The sequence below is a fragment of the Mauremys reevesii genome, linkage group 15, assembly GCF_016161935.1.
Source record: "Mauremys reevesii isolate NIE-2019 linkage group 15, ASM1616193v1, whole genome shotgun sequence".
NCBI lineage: Eukaryota > Metazoa > Chordata > Testudines > Geoemydidae > Mauremys > Mauremys reevesii.
In genome coordinates, this window is record NC_052637.1 from 3,028,113 (window position 1) to 3,043,476 (window position 15,364).

A 15,364-nucleotide genomic window follows, 5' to 3' on the forward strand; every position below is an offset into this window, starting at 1 on the left:
ATTCCCCAGCACAGCACAGGGACACACCCACGGAATGTCCTTTCTGACAGACGCTCTCTCAATCCTCCGCACACCCTGATTTGGTCTGATTTCACCCCCTGCGCAGGATTCCCCCTTCCCAAACCTGACCTGATCAGCCGACTGGAACAAGGGGAAGAGCCTTGGGTGCCCGATCACCCGGCCTGCGAGGAAAGAGAGATCTCAAGAGGTGCCCACACAGGTGAGGACTGACACAGAAACCCTCTGGGGAATGAAGGAAAAAGTTGAGAATCCCAAAAATGTGGTATCAGTAAGTGCCCTTGGTTCTTCCTCATCTCACCCAGGGCAGGGCTGCAGTCAGCAGGTATCACTGACATCGCTTTCCACGTGTCCTGTTCCCTGCAGGAGTTTCCTTCCCAATGTTCCTTCTCTTTGAACGTTTGGGTGGGAAGTGGAGGCAGAATCCAATTGCTCCGTCTGTGCAGCTTTAGTATGTTGGGTTTTCCCTCGGTGCTATTCCTCTGAATTTCTCCCCAGCACAATGACTCCTGTCTGGATTGTCTCTCTGTCCCAGCAGGTGATGGGAAAGTGAGTGAGAACGAGGAGGGGAATCAACAGCAGGAAGTTCCTGGGCACGGGGAATTACAGGGGACCTTTGTGGGAAGACCCCATAAGTGCTTGGACTGTGGAAAAAGTTTCATATGGTGGTCACACATTGTTTTACATCAAGCAGTCCACATTGGAGAGAGACACCATAAGTGCTTAGACTCAGTAGCGTAGCTAGGGTGGGAGCAGGGGGAGCGGCCGCTCCCGCTGAGCACATGCTCCAAAACTGACACTTTAGGCGCTGACTCTGTGGGTGCTCTGGGTCTGGAGCACCTACGGGGAAAAATTGGTGGTTGCTGAGCACCTACCGGCAGCTCCCTGGTTCCCACCCTCCCACCCAGCTCACTTCCACCTGCGCTCTGCCTCCTCCTCTGAGCGGGCTGCCACGTTCTGCTTCTCCCCTTGGCTCCCCAGTGCTTGCGCCGCAAAACAGCTCATTTGTGTGGCTAGCCTGGGAGGGACGGAGGGAGAGAAGGAGGGGGAACGCAGCATGGTGGGGAAGAGGTGTGGTAAGAGGCGGGTATTTGGGGAGGAGTCCAACAGGGGAAGGGGGGGTGGAGTTGGGGCGGGGCCGGGTGGGGGCGCGAGCTCCCACTGGCGCCAAGCAAAGTTGGCACCTGTGGCCTAGTGACAAAATAACGCAGGGGGAAAAAGCACCGACAAAAGAACGCCGACGAAAAAACGCATTCCGTTACAGGTACCTCCAAATAATTTTTGAGCTGTGTCATTTTCTTCTGGACAAGCTTCTATCACATAATCAAATGCAGTAGAAACGTCATCTGTACACTTGTAACACTTACCACTACAGCATTAGTCAGTCTTGTAACATGTGAATCCCTTGCAAGATCCAAGAGGCCCACATTTTTTTAAACTTTTTGTCGTCGCTCTTTTATCGGCGCTTTTCTTATCGGTTGACATGTGCACTCACTCACCCAAGCACCCACACAGGAATTGTTTCCTGCAGTGTAAACAAATGCTGAACCCTTTGGATGATTTCAAATAGTTCAGTCTGTTTGATTACTTCTTAGTGTGCGGATTGTTTTAGCTTCTCCTCTAGTTTTGAATAAAGTGGCGCCTTTTCAACAAATCATTTAACACTTTGCTGACAAAATTCGATGGGTGTCCAATTCATAGAGCTGTGAAATTGACCTGGCTGCCATGTGGAGAGTGTTTAAAATACATCACTTTTTTAAAAAACAATCATATGTTGTTCATGTTTATTTTATATGTTTCTGATAAGGGATGGATAAGTGCCCGAAGAAGAAGAAACTACCCAGGTGGGACAGAAAGAAGATGAAGGAAGATGCAAATCGAGTAAAAGAATTGTCAAAATATGTGAAGTTGGAGGCCTATTTTTCATTCGACACGCCCATGTCTTTTGCACCAGAGGTGGAACATTCTGAAGACTTGCTACCTACCTTCAGCCCAGGAGCTGGAGATGGTGCCCCAGCCGTTGCAGCTTCACCAGAGGTAAAACCCTCTGAAGACTTGCTAGTACCTACCTTCAGCCTAGGAGCTGGTTACAGCATCCAGACTCCTGTGGCTGCACAGGTAGTGGAAGTGGAGTCCTCAGAAGACCTGATTACTTCAGCAGACTATCATGCAGAGGACAAGAATGACACAGTAAGACTCCGTGCTGTCATTGATACACATAGGGAACACCCAACAGATCCACACTTGTTTTGTGACGCACCTGTAATGCCTGATTTAGTACGTACTCTGCTTGAGTTAGGCCCTTGTCAGCCAGGATGTAAAGATAATTTTGACAATTTTCCAAAAGCTGAAGCTGGACGTCATTTCAGTGCAACTTGGTACAAACAAAAACAAGTGAAAAGTGTTCGTACAATCGACCGGCACTGGCTGGTTTACTCACCAAGAGCAAACACTATGATTTGTTTTGCTTGTTGGCTTTTTGCAAATCAGTCAGCTGCTTGGAGTGATCCAAAAACTGGTTGCAAGAAATTTGCTAAAGGTACGCACAAAATTGAAAAACACGAAAAAAGTGAAAGTCACAAAAAAGGAGAGAGAGAACTTTTCCTTACCAAATTCCATTTGTGCAATGATAGAACAGTCTTGGCTAGTCTTCTAACAGTGAAAAGGAAAGAGAGAGGAAAAAAATAGGATGATTTTATAACGTATTACAGATGCAGTTCTCTTTTTGGGAATTCAAGGATTGGCATTCCGCGGTCATCGCGAGTATCGAGGTTTAGGTTCCCCAAGTACAAATGAAGGCAATTTTTTGGTATTTATTAAGCTGTTGGCTAAAAATGATACATTACTGGAACAATATTTATTACTGAGTGATCAAAATGCAACATATCTCAGTCCTGACATACGAAATGATCTGATACAGTCCTTATCAGCCGAGCTTCTATCAAAGATAGTAGCTGAAATCAAAGTAGCTAAGTACTTTGCTGTAATGGTTGACTCTACTATTGATATCAGAACTGATCAATTTTTCTTTATCCTTACGATATGTAACAGTAAACGGTGATGCAGTGGAACGATTTATACAATTCAGCGAATTACCTGGAGCAAGTGCTGAAGATATTTTCAACATTCTTCTTTCAGCAATCAAAAACTTGGGGCTGTCAATAAGTATGTGTTACGGTCAGTCTTACGATGGAGCAAGCACCATGTCGGGTGAAATATCAAGTCTCCAAACTAGGATACGGGAAATTGCTCCAAATGCACTCTTTATGCACTGCTGTGCACATGATTTTAATTTAATTCTGATTGATGCATTAAGCTCCAATATTCAAACTCGGTTGTTTTTTGGAACTCTAGAAAGTCTGTTTACTTTTTTTTCTGGCAGTTTACCTCATCTTTCAATACTAAAGGAAGAACAACGCAATCTTATTGAATCTTTTGCATTAACTCTAAAGGAACTTTGTGATACCAGATGGGCGTCTAGAAAGTCAGCAGTAGAGGCAGTCTTGCAAAATTTACCAGCACTAGTAATTGCCCTGCAAAGAATTGTGGATGGTGAGATAAACTGTACTTCTAAACAGCTCAGTGAGGCAAAGGGTATTCTGGCAACACTCGATACTTACGAATTCTTAGTTTTTCTTATATTCTGGAGTAAAGTGCTAGAGAAGGCTTTCCGTTTATCCACCTATTTACAGAAAAGTAGTCTAGATCTGGTAACAGCTTCTCATTTAATTCAGATTTTTGAAAATGATATGAAAAACATTCGAAGTGAATTTGTATCTGAATTCAAACAGATTGAGAATGAAGCAACCGAGTTGGCTCGAAAATGTGATATTACTACGGACTATAAGCAGCACAGAATAGGTAAGAGAAAAAGATTCCATGAGGAAATTGCAGAGGGTGAAGAAGGAATATTTGATGCTCGGGAGAAATTCATTGTTGAAGCCTACTTAGTGTCCTTAGATTCTGTTATAAATAGCACAAGTAAAAGACTTGAGCATTTTAAAGATGTGGCTGCCAAATTTAGCAGTTTAGATCCAAAGCATTTTGACAACGCAGATAATGTGAACAAATTAGAATTTTTGGCAGACATGTACTCAGATGTGATCGACAGTCAAACTGCAATCGTGGAAGAGTTTCTTTCCTTTAAAGACATGTACAAAGAGATAATGAGCACTAGCGGTAGGGTAAAGTCAAGTGTCGACGAGAACCTCACCATCAACTGTGTCCTGAAATTCATGATCGCCAATGATATGTGTTCCATTTATCCTAACCTTTCGAGATTGTACCACATTTTTCTGACGTTGCCAATAAGTAGCGCAGTTGTGGAAAGACCCTTTAGCCGATTCAAATTTATAAAGTCCTACCTGTGCTCCACAATGAGTGAAGATAGATTGTCTGGGTTAGCTTTGCTCGCCATTGAAAGACAATTAGCTACTGAAGTAGATTATAATAAAGTAATAGACAACTTTGCTAGAATGAAGCTTAGACGAAAGAGGCTGTTGTAGTTGCTTCATATTGTTTTAATCTTATCTTTGAAATCTAAAATAAGTAAATAACGTGTTCTTATTATGTTTTGATTTATATATAAATAGATGTCATACTGTAAAACTTTTTCTATTTTAAATGCAAAATAATACTTGTAAAACAATATAATTCTTGTGTTTTTATTTTAAGTACAAAATAAATATGTATAATGGATTTTAAAGTATGTAATTAGTAATTTGATATGTCGGGTGGCGCCTTTTTTTATGTGTTCACTCCCCCTGATGTTAGAACCTGGCTACGCCACTGCTTAGACTGTGGGAAAAGTTTCATACAGAGGTTCCACCTTGTTAAACATCAAGCAATCCATACAAGAGGGAGACCATAAGACTCTTGGAAAGGTTTCAGAAACAGATCAACCCTTCTGTAGATCAGGCAGTCCACACACGAGAGAGACCCCCGTAAGTGCTTAGACTATGGAAAAATGTTTCAAATTGATGTCATCCCTTGTTTTACATCAGAGAATCCACACACTGGAGTGACCTCATAACTGCTTAGCCTGTGAAAGACCTTTTAAGTGGAGGTCAGAACTTGTTTCAAATCAGGCAATCCAGCCAGGAGAGAGACTCCATATGTGTTTAGACCATTTGAAAAGTTTCACACAAACATCAAATCATATAACACTCAGGATCCACACAGGAGAGAGACCCCATCTGTGCTCAGACTGGAAAAAGTTTCCTACATAGGTCAAACCTTGTTAAACATCAGCTAATCCACACAGGAGAGAGATCCCGTAAGTGTTTAGGCTGTGAGGAAAGTTTTATATGGAGTTCAGGCCATGTTTTACATCAGAGAATCCACATAGGAGACCCCATAAGTGCTTAGACTATGGAGAATGTTTCATACCATAGTCAAGGCTTCTTAATTATCAGATAATCCACAAAAGAGGGAGACTCTGTAAGTGCTTGGAGTGTGGGAAAGGTTTCAGAAACACCTCAACACTACAGAACATCAGCCAATCCACATGGGAGAGCGATCCCATAACTGCTTTGACTGTGGAAAAAGTTTCATACGGAGGTCAGGCCTTGCTAAACATCAGGCAACCCACACAGAAGAAAGCCCCCATAAGGGCTTAGACTGTGGGAAACATTGCAGAAACTGACCAATCTTTGTTTTACATCAGAGAATCCACAAAACTCCATAAGTGCTTGGACTGTGGCAAAAATTGTATACAGAGATCGCATGTCATTAAACACTGGAGAATTCACACATGATCTAAACTTCTGTGACACCTGGCCCGAAGGAGTTAAGAACCTTGCAGGCTATTTGACCCATATTCAACCTTTAGAGACATCATAAAGTATGTAAATGGTATTTGGGGCCATTCCAAGAAATATAGACTAGAACTTTGAAATGTAACCTGGTGTTGTTAAAAAATTGGAAGAAGGGAGTAGTGCTGTTGCTTAATTGCAGTTAACTTGTATGATTAACAAAAAAATTAATTGTGGGTAGAAATATTAAACTCAATGAATCACATTGTAAAATAATAGAACAGCAATTGTGAAATTTGTTAAATGGTTTTGGATGTTTTTCTGCATTTTCATATATAATTTCTCTCACAACAAAGAATGGAAAGTGTACAGTGCTCACTTTATATGATTTTTTATTACAAATATTTGTACTGTAAACATGCAAAACAAAAATAGTATTTTTCAGTTCACCTCATACAAGTACTGTAGTACAATCTCTTTATCAGGAAAGTGTAACTTAGAAATGTAGATTTATGTAAAAAATAGCTGCATTCAAAATAAAACATTGTACAGTTTTAGAGCCTAGAAGTCCACTCAGTGCTACTTCTTGTTCAGTCAATTTCTTAGACCAGAGGTGGGCAAACTACGGCCTCTGGGCCACATCTGCCTGTAGAACCGTCCTGCCCAGTCCTGAGCTCCCGGCTGGGGAGGCTAACCCCCGGCCCCTCCCCCACTGTTCTCCCTCCCCCGCAGCCTCAACACATCACACCGCCAGCGCGCTGGACCTCCGCTCCTGCCGGGCAGCATTGAGCGATGTGGCTGCCTCCGGCGGGGATATGAGCTCCTGCCGCTCTGAGTGCCATGGTAAGGGGGTGGGGAGCCAGGGAGGAGTTGGATAAGGGGCAGGAGGTCCCAGGGGGCAGCCAGGGGACAGGGAGCAGGAGGCAGTTGGATGGGGCAGTCAGGGGAGGTGGAACAGGGCGGCTGGATAGGGGGTGGGGTCTGGGGGGCCATTAGGAGTGGGGGTGTGGATATGGGTCAGGGCAGTCGGGACAGGGAGCAGCTGGATAGGTGTGGGAGTCCCGGGGGGCTGTCAGGGGGCAGGGGTGTGGCTACTGGTCAGTGCAGTCAGGGGACAAGGAGCAGCGGGGGTTGGATGGGTCGGATGTTCTGAGGGGGGCAATCGGGTTGGGAAGTTAGTGGGTGTGGAAACGGGGTGGGGGCCAGGCTGTTTGGGCAGGCACGGCCTTCCCTACCTGGTCCTCCAGACAGTTTCACAACCCTAATGTGGCCCTCTGGCCAAAAAGTTTGCCCACCCTGGCTTAGAAAAACAGCCCGAGGCTGGATGTGGAAGCTGATGAAGTCATCCCTGTCGTATTGGGATTTCCCCCCACTCCCCGGGGGTGTCCCAGTCCATGGCCTGCACCCTGTGGAACCCTGGGAGGAGAAGGGGGGGACAGGGACAGAACTAGGTCAGCAGCCAGAAGTGCTCAAAGATCATGAGTCTGCCCCCCACCACACCCCAATCAGTTACAGAGATTACCAAGTTCGGGGGCTTTTTATTTGCCCTCTGGATTTGCACCATCCCAGGGACACTGGGAAGAAGGGTCCTGTCACCTAGAGCCTGAGGGCGTGTGGCCACCGCCAGAGCATGTGTCTGACCCCCAGCATCCCTGCAGCAGAGCCAGGGCCTGGGCAGGAGGCCTGGGCCGGGGGAGGGACAGACTGTGAACTGCCAGGGCATCCCACAGACGCTGTTTGTGCTTCCCCCAGGCCCGCAGAGTGGGGCGAAGTGTTTTCCTTTCGCCTTCCCCATTGTTTCCTGATTTCTTTTATTAGCTGCTGTTTAGTAAATTGCATTTGTTCTGGGGCATAGACAATGGTCAGGGAAGCATCCGGAGTGGGGGAAGTGCCCCGGAGTGGGGACGCTCTAGCCCGTGCCCTGAGTGGTCACAACCAGGGTGGGGGACGAGCCCCTCAGGAAGCCTGGGCCCAGCCTTGTCGGGGATACAAGGACTTTGCCACACAGCAGAGTGGAGGGGGAGCCCTCAAGGTGAGACAGGCTCTGGGTGAAGGGAGCGAGGACTCAGATCCTTCTGCTATTCGATTCCACCTGCGGGGTGTTTAAGTCAGGAAAGTTCCCCTCAATAGCGGGGCCATTTCCCCGCTTACCTCTGCGCATCTTTACTGGTTTCCCCTAAAGTTCATTAAGTATTTTAGAAAAATGTGTCACCCATTCCCCCCGCTAGATGGAAGAGGGTCCCTCCCTTCTGTCCTGAGCGCCTGGGAGTGGAACAGGAGCCGGACCCAGAGATGCTGCAGCGCGATCCCTTCAGCGCTAGGACCCAGGAGCAGCCGGGAGGCGGTTCCGGGGCAGCGAGCGCCGGGCTCCGGCCCGGCCGCAGGAAGTGACTCGCAGCCGCTGCGGTGACTCTGGCTCCCAGGCTCCTGGCGAGATCCCCGAGCCCCGGGGGGCGGCTGGTGCTGGGAGCCCGGAGCCCTGGCTGCAGCCGGGAGAGGGGAATCTCCAGCAGGGCCCTTCCCGCTGCTCCCCCCCAGGAGCCTCTCCCAGGGCAGAGCCCCCAGCCCGGCCCGGCCCCTGCCCCGGGGGGCCCCGCTCGGAGGAAGGTGAGAGACCTGCCCCGGCACCCCCGGGCTGCAGGGGGAGGTTTGGCCCCAGGCTGCTCCCAGCGGAGCTGGCTGCGATTCCCGCCCGGGGCCCGGGAAAGCTGCCGCCAGCCCCGGTGGGTGCGGGGCGGGATCACGGTACCACCCATCCCCCCCGTCCCATCCGCTGCTTTGTTTCCCTGCCCCTGGCCGCAGCTCAGGGAGATGGGGGGGGGGGAGGGGAGGGGGGATATTACCCCACCTGCTGAGCGCGTGGGCCCAGCCTGAGCCCCGGGGGCAGCCTAAGGAGAAGCCTGACCCGCTCCCCAGGGGGGCCCTGCACCCACCTCCGCACTCAGCTGTGACTCTCAGCCGGCCTGGAAACCAGAAGGTTTGTTGGTCGCTGGGAACACAGCGTAGAACAGAGCTTGTTAGCACAGAAATCAGGAGCTCTCAGCAAAGTCCGTCTGCGGGGGGAATCCAGAGTCTGGAGCCCTGGACTCTTCTCCTGTGAGTCCCAAACCAGGAGGAAACTGAGGCACACACACTATTCAGAGAAAATATTAAGAACATTCCTGCTTCATCCCACCCCTCTGAGACCAGCCCAGAGGCACTTTCTCCAGTGGCTGGAACCCCTCTAACCACACCAGCCCCGAGCCTGCAGGTGATGGAGAGACCTGGGGAAAGGGCTGGAGCCGGGCAGGGAAATGACTCTGCACAAAGGGCCCCTTTTGTGGGACCAGCTGGGAAATTTGGCCTACAACGGGAGGGGCTCCCTGTGTCGGTGAGTCCCAGAGCTGCTGCCCTCAGTGGCACAGCCGGGTTCAACCCCCGTTAGCAGTGTCAGTGGCTGAGCTGCCTGATGAGAGCAAAGGCCCAGGGCAATGGGGCATCGCCCGTTCCCACAGGGCAAGGGAAGAAGATAAAAGGGAGAGCGGAGAGACTGGAAGGGGCTGCTGGACCAGGTCAGTGGCAAGTGGGGGGAAGAGGAAACATTCCCCCATTTCTGAACCAGGACTCTGCTCTGCTCTGTGTGCTGGTGGGGACAAGGAGCTCTCATCTTCTCCCACCCCCTGAAGCCTCCTGGCTGCTCTCAGCAGGGTGGGAGTGGGATTCTGTTTCTCCAGGCCTCTCCCCCTCCCCCCATGACTAGCAGGATTGTGGCTGGAGCAGCAGGTGCTGAGCGGGGGACTCTTGTTGTTTCAGATGCCGGTGACCTTCGAGGAGGTGGCTGTGTATTTCACCCAGGGGCAGGGGGCTCTGCTGGACCCCGCCCAGAGAGCCCTCTACAGGGACGTCATGCAGGAGAACTATGAGACGGTGACCTCGCTGGGTAAGGGATTCTTGGCCCCTTGCATATTGGAAGCTGCAGAGGGTCTTTGTGTCTGACACCGCAATGAGACCAGGGTGTCAAAACCTAAGGCACAGGGGTTTAACACCGGAGCTGGGTGTGCACCACAATTCCCCTCACCTCCCCAGACGTCTGCCTCCCCCAAGAGGGCTCAGTGACCACATTCCCATCCTCTTAGATTCCACATTCCCCAGCAGAGCACAGGGACAGGTGCCACTCACAGAACGTCCTTTCTGACAAATACTCTCACTTTCAGAGAGACGCTCTCAGTCCTCCACACACCCTGATCTAATCTGATTTCACTCCCTGCACAGGATTCCCCCTTCCCAAACCTGACCTGATCAGCCAGCTGGAACGAGGGGAAGAGCCGTGGGTGCCCGATCTCCAGTCCTGTGAGAGAAGAGAGATTCCAAGAGGTGCCCACACAGGTGAGGACTGACACAGAAACCATCTGGTGAATGAAGGAAAAAGTTGAGAATCCCCAAAATGAAGTATCAGTAAATGCCCTTAGTTCCTTCCTCTTCTCACCCAGGGCAGGGCAGCAGGCAGCAGATGTCACTGACATCGCTTCCCACATGTCCTGTTACCTGCAGGAGTTTCCTTCCCTATTTTCCTTCTTTTTAAAAGTTTGGGTGGGAAGTGGAGGCAGAATCCAGTTGCTCCGTCTGTGCAGCTTTAGTATGTTGGGTTTTCCCTTGGTGCTATTCCTCTGAAATTCTCCCCAGCACAATGACTCTTCTTTGGATTGTGTCTCCCAGCAGGTGACGAGACAGTGAGTGAGACCGAGGAGGGGAATCAAGAGAAGGAAGTTCCTGGGCACAGAGAATCACAGGGGACCTTTTTGGGAAGAGCTGAAGGGAATTTTTCCCAGTGCTGGGAACAGGGAGATGATGGGGAAAATTGGCGGAGGTCAGATAGGCTTCCGGGAAATCACTCAAGGAAGCAAATGGATAAATCTAGTATATGTGGGAAAGGACACAGCGATCCCACAGCCCGACAGACAACCTCCAAGAAAGACAAAAGTTATGAATGCCCTGGTTTTGGGAAAGGAATCGTTCTGAAACCACAGCTTGTTACACCTCAGGAAATCCAAACTGGAAAGAAATCACTTCAATGCTTGGACCGTGGGGAAAGCTTCAATAACTGCTCAGATCTTAATAACCATGGGAGAAGCCACACAGGAGAGAGACCCTCTCAGTGCCTTGAGGGCAGGAATTGTTTAAATTTGAAGTCAACACTGATTACACACCAGACAGTCCACACTAGAGAGAGACCCCATAAGTGCTTAGACTGTGGAAAAAGTTTCATACAGAAGTCACACCTTGTTGCACATCAGGTAATCCACACTGGAGAGAGACCCCATCAGTGCTTAATCTGTGGGAAAAATTTCGTATGGAGGTCAGCCCTACTTAGTCATCAGGCAATCCACACTGGAGAGAGATCCCATAAGTGCTTAGACTGTGGAAAAAGTTTCATACAGAAGTCACACCTTGTTGCACATCAGGCAGTCCACACTGGAGAGAGACCCCATCAGTGCTTAATCTGTGGGAAAAATTTGAAACGGAGGTCAACCCTTCTTATACATCAAGCAGTCCACACTGGAGAGAGATCCCATAAGTGCTTAATCTGTGGAAAAAGTTTCATATGGAGGTCAGGCCTTGTTTTTCATCAGAGAAAACACACGGGAGAGAGACCTCATCAGTGCTTAGAGTGTGGAAAAAGTTTCATAGAGAGGTCAGGCCTTGCTAAACATCAGATAATCCACACAGGAGAGAGATCCCATAAGTGTTTGGACTGTGAGAAAAGTTTCACACAAAGATCATATCTTATGGAACATCAGAAAATCCACACTGGAGAGAGACCCCATAAGTGCTTAGACTGTGGAAAAAGTTTCATACAGAGGTCAGCCCTTGTCAAACATAAGGCAATCCACACTGGAGAGAGACCCCATAAGTGCTTAGACTGTGGAAAAAGTTTCATGCAGAAATCAACCCTTCTTATTCATCAGGCAATCCACACTGGAGAGAGACCCCACAAATGCTTAGACTGTGGGAAAAGTTTTATACAGAGATCAGCCCTTCTTCTTCATCAGGCAGTCCACACTGGAGAGAGACCCCATGAATGCTTAATCTGTGGGACAAGTTTCATACGGAGGTCAGACCTTGTTAAACATCAGGAAATCCACACTGGAGAGAGACCCCATGAATGTTTAGACTGTGAAAAAAGTTTTGTACGGCGGTCAAGCCTTCTTGCACATCAAAAAATCCACACCGGAGAAAGACCCCATAAGTGCTTAGAGTGTGGGAAAAGTTTCATACGGAGACCTGGCCTTGTTAAACATCAAGCAATCCATACAAGAGAGAGACCATAAGAGTTCTGAAAGTGTGTAAATGCTATTTGGGACCATTCCAAGAAATAGAGACTAGAGCTTTGAAATGTAACCTGGTGTTGTTAAGAAATTGAAAGGAGATAGTCGTGCTGTTGATTAATTGCAATTAACTCACGTGATTAACTCAAAAAAAATTCATCGTGGTTAGAAATATTAATCTTGATGAATCACATTGTTAAACAATAGAAGAGCAATTGGAATTTTTTGGGATGTTTTTCTACGTTTTCTTATATATTGATTTCTATCACAACAAAGAAGAGAAAGTGTACAGTGCTCACTTTATATTATTTTTATTACAAATATTTGTACTGTAAACATGCAAAATAAAAATAGTATTTTCCAATTCACCTCATACAAGTACTGTAGTGCAATCGCTTTATCAGGAAAGTGTAGCTTAAAAACACAGATTATTTTACTTACATAAGTGCACTCAAAAATAAAGCAATTAAAAACTTTAGAACCTAGATGTCTACTGTTTGTTTTCTGCCGCTCACTAAGGCAAACAAGTTTGTTTACATTTACGGGGGAGAATGCTGCCTGCTTCTAATTTATGATGTCACCAGAAAGTGTGAGAAGGTGTTCACATGGCGTGTTTGTAGCTGGCCGTGCAGGTATTTATGTGCAAGATATGCTAAACCTGCCTATGTCCCTTCATGCTTCAGCCACCATTCCAGTGGACATGCTTCCATGCTGACGATGCTCATTTAAAAAAAATGTATTAATTAAATTTGTGACTGAACTCCTTGGAGGAGAATTGTATGTCCCCTGTTCTGTTTTACACACATTCTGCCAAATATTTCATAATATGGAAGTCACGGATAATGACCTAGCACATGTTCATTTTAAGGACACTTTCACTGCAGATTTGACAAAACGCAAAGGAAGTAACCATCTGAGATTTCTAAAGGTAGCTACAGCATTCGGCCCACGGTTTAAGAATCTGAAGTACCTTCCAAAATCTGAGAGGGATGAGGTGTGAAGCATGCTTTCAGAAATCTTAAAAGAGCAACACACTGGTTGGGAAACTACAGAACCTGAAGCACCAAAATAGAAAATCAGCCTTCTGCTGGTGGCATCTGACTCAGGTGATGGAAATGAACTCATGTTGGTCTGGTCTGCTTTGGATCGTTATCAATTAGAACCCGTCATTAGCATGGAGGCATGTCCTCTGGAACGGTGGTTGAAGCAGGAAAGGACACATGACTCTTTAGCGCATCTGGCACATAAATATCTTGCGACACCAGCTGCAATAGTGCCACGAGAACGCCTGTTCTCACTTTCAGGTGACATTAATGTAAACAACAAGCGGGCAGCATTATCTCCTGCAAATTGTAACCACACTTGTTTTTCTGAGAGATTGACTGTATAAGAAGGAGGACTGAGTGGAATTGTAGGCTCTAGTTTTATATTGTTTTATTTTTCAACGCAGGTATTTTTTGTACGTAATACTACATTTGTAAGTTCAACTTTCATGATAAAGAGATTGCACTACAGTACTTGCACTTGGTGAGTTGAAAAATACTATTCTTTTGTTTTTTACAGTGCAAAAAGGCATGGAGAATGGCGTGGATTGCACCTCAGCAAGTTGCAGATGACGCTAAACTGTGAGGAGTGGTAGATATGCTGGAGGGTAGGGATAGGATACAGAGGGACCTGATGAGGTTCAACAAGGACAAGTGCAGAGTCCTGCACTTACGAAGGAAGAATCCCGTCACTGCTACAGACTAGGGACCCAGTGGCTAGGCAACAGTTCTGCAGAAAAGGACTTAGGGGTTACAGTGTACGAGAAGCTGGATATGAGTCAACAGTGTGCCCTTATTGCTAAGAAGACTAACAGCATTTTGGGCTGTATAAGTAGGGGCATTGCCAACAGATCGAGGACGTGATCATTCCCCTCTATTTGGCATTGGTGAGGCCTCATCTGGAGTACTGTGTCCAGTTTGGGGCCCCACACTACAAGAAGGGTGTGGAAAAATTGGAAAGAGTCCAGCGGAGGGCAACAAAAATGATGGAACACATGATTTATGAGGAGAGACTGAGGAACTGGGATTATTTAGTCTGCAGAAGGGAAGAACGAGGGGGGATTTGATAGATGCTTTCAACTAACTGAAAGGGGGTTCCAAAGAGAATGGATCTAGACTGTTCTCAGTGGTAGCAGAGGACAGAACAAGGAGTAATGGTCTCAAGTTACAGTGGGGGAAGTTTAGGTTGGATATTAGGAAAAAGTTTTTCACTAGGAGAGTGGGAAGCACTGGAATGGGTTACGAGGGAGGTGGTAGAATCTCCTTCCGGAGAGGTTTTTAAGGTCAGGCTTGACAAAGCCCTGTCTGGGTTGATTTAGTTGGGGATTGGTCCTGCTTTGAGCAGGGGGTAGGACTAGATGACCGCCTGAAGTCCCTTCCTGATATTCTGTGATTCTATAGGATAATTACTTTGTTAATCCATGTAGTTTAATTACCTGTGATGTTTGGGAAATAGGAGGTTACTTCTACAACTTGTTGATCATCCAAGGACTGCCTGCTGTGAAGAGGCTGCAAAAATGTCTATATAAATTCTTGAGACCTGATCCTTTTATCTCCAATCTTCTTAAGCTTTATTCAGGGGGCGTTTGAGTCTTAAGACTGAGATCTCCAGTCCCCTCTGCACTGCCCTGATGTTGAACATTTGGACATTGGACTAGAACGTGATGAAATGATTCTGAAAAGGACTCTTCAATTCTAACCCGCCATCTCAGGTGAAACTGACTTAAGGACTCTATTTGCATTTGTATGTCTAATGATCTTTTTGCCAATATTGTCTTTTCTTCTTTTAATAAATCGTAGTTTAGTTCACAAGAATTGGCCGTAAGCGTGTACAGTAACTCCTCACTTAACGTTGTAGTTCTGTTCCTGAAAAATGCGACTTTAAGTGAAACGATGTTAAGCGAATCCAAGTTCCCAATAAGAATGAATGTAAATGGGGGTTAGGTTCCAGGATTTTTTTTTTTGCCATACAGTGCAGTACAGTAGTTGGGAGCTGCCCCCGCCCTACCCCCCACAGGCACAGCCCACCGGCACTGGAGCTGCACTCATGAAACCGCTCTCTGTGCCCCCCACTACTCCCCACCGCCCATGTCCCCCTTGCCTCGCTCAGCCCCCCTCCACACACCACCACCAGTCCAATATGCCTACCATCCTAAACCAAGAGAACGACAGATCAACACAAAGGACAGAACTTTTAATTTTTTTAAGTGGGGGAGAGGCGACCGAGGTACCGCCAGTACACACC

General features: G+C 47.2%; 1 protein-coding gene across 4 annotated transcripts in view; it reads left to right on the forward strand.

Annotated features, from left to right (window-relative positions):
* The first annotated feature begins 9,637 nt into the window (after positions 1-9,637).
* Positions 9,638-15,364, forward strand: part of LOC120383893 (zinc finger protein 84-like) — a 162,974-nt gene continuing 157,247 nt past the window's right edge. The window contains exons 1-3 of one of the 4 annotated variants that reach the window (XM_039502211.1): positions 9,638-9,690; positions 10,023-10,136; positions 10,467-10,480. In XM_039502211.1, coding sequence (XP_039358145.1) covers positions 9,657-9,690; positions 10,023-10,136; positions 10,467-10,480 — 162 coding nt within the window. In that variant the 5' untranslated portion in view covers positions 9,638-9,656. Of the gene's footprint in view, positions 9,691-10,022; positions 10,137-10,466; positions 12,299-15,364 lie in introns of those variants that run through there. The other 3 variants (XM_039502212.1, XM_039502209.1, XM_039502210.1) reach the window with 3 other exon arrangements.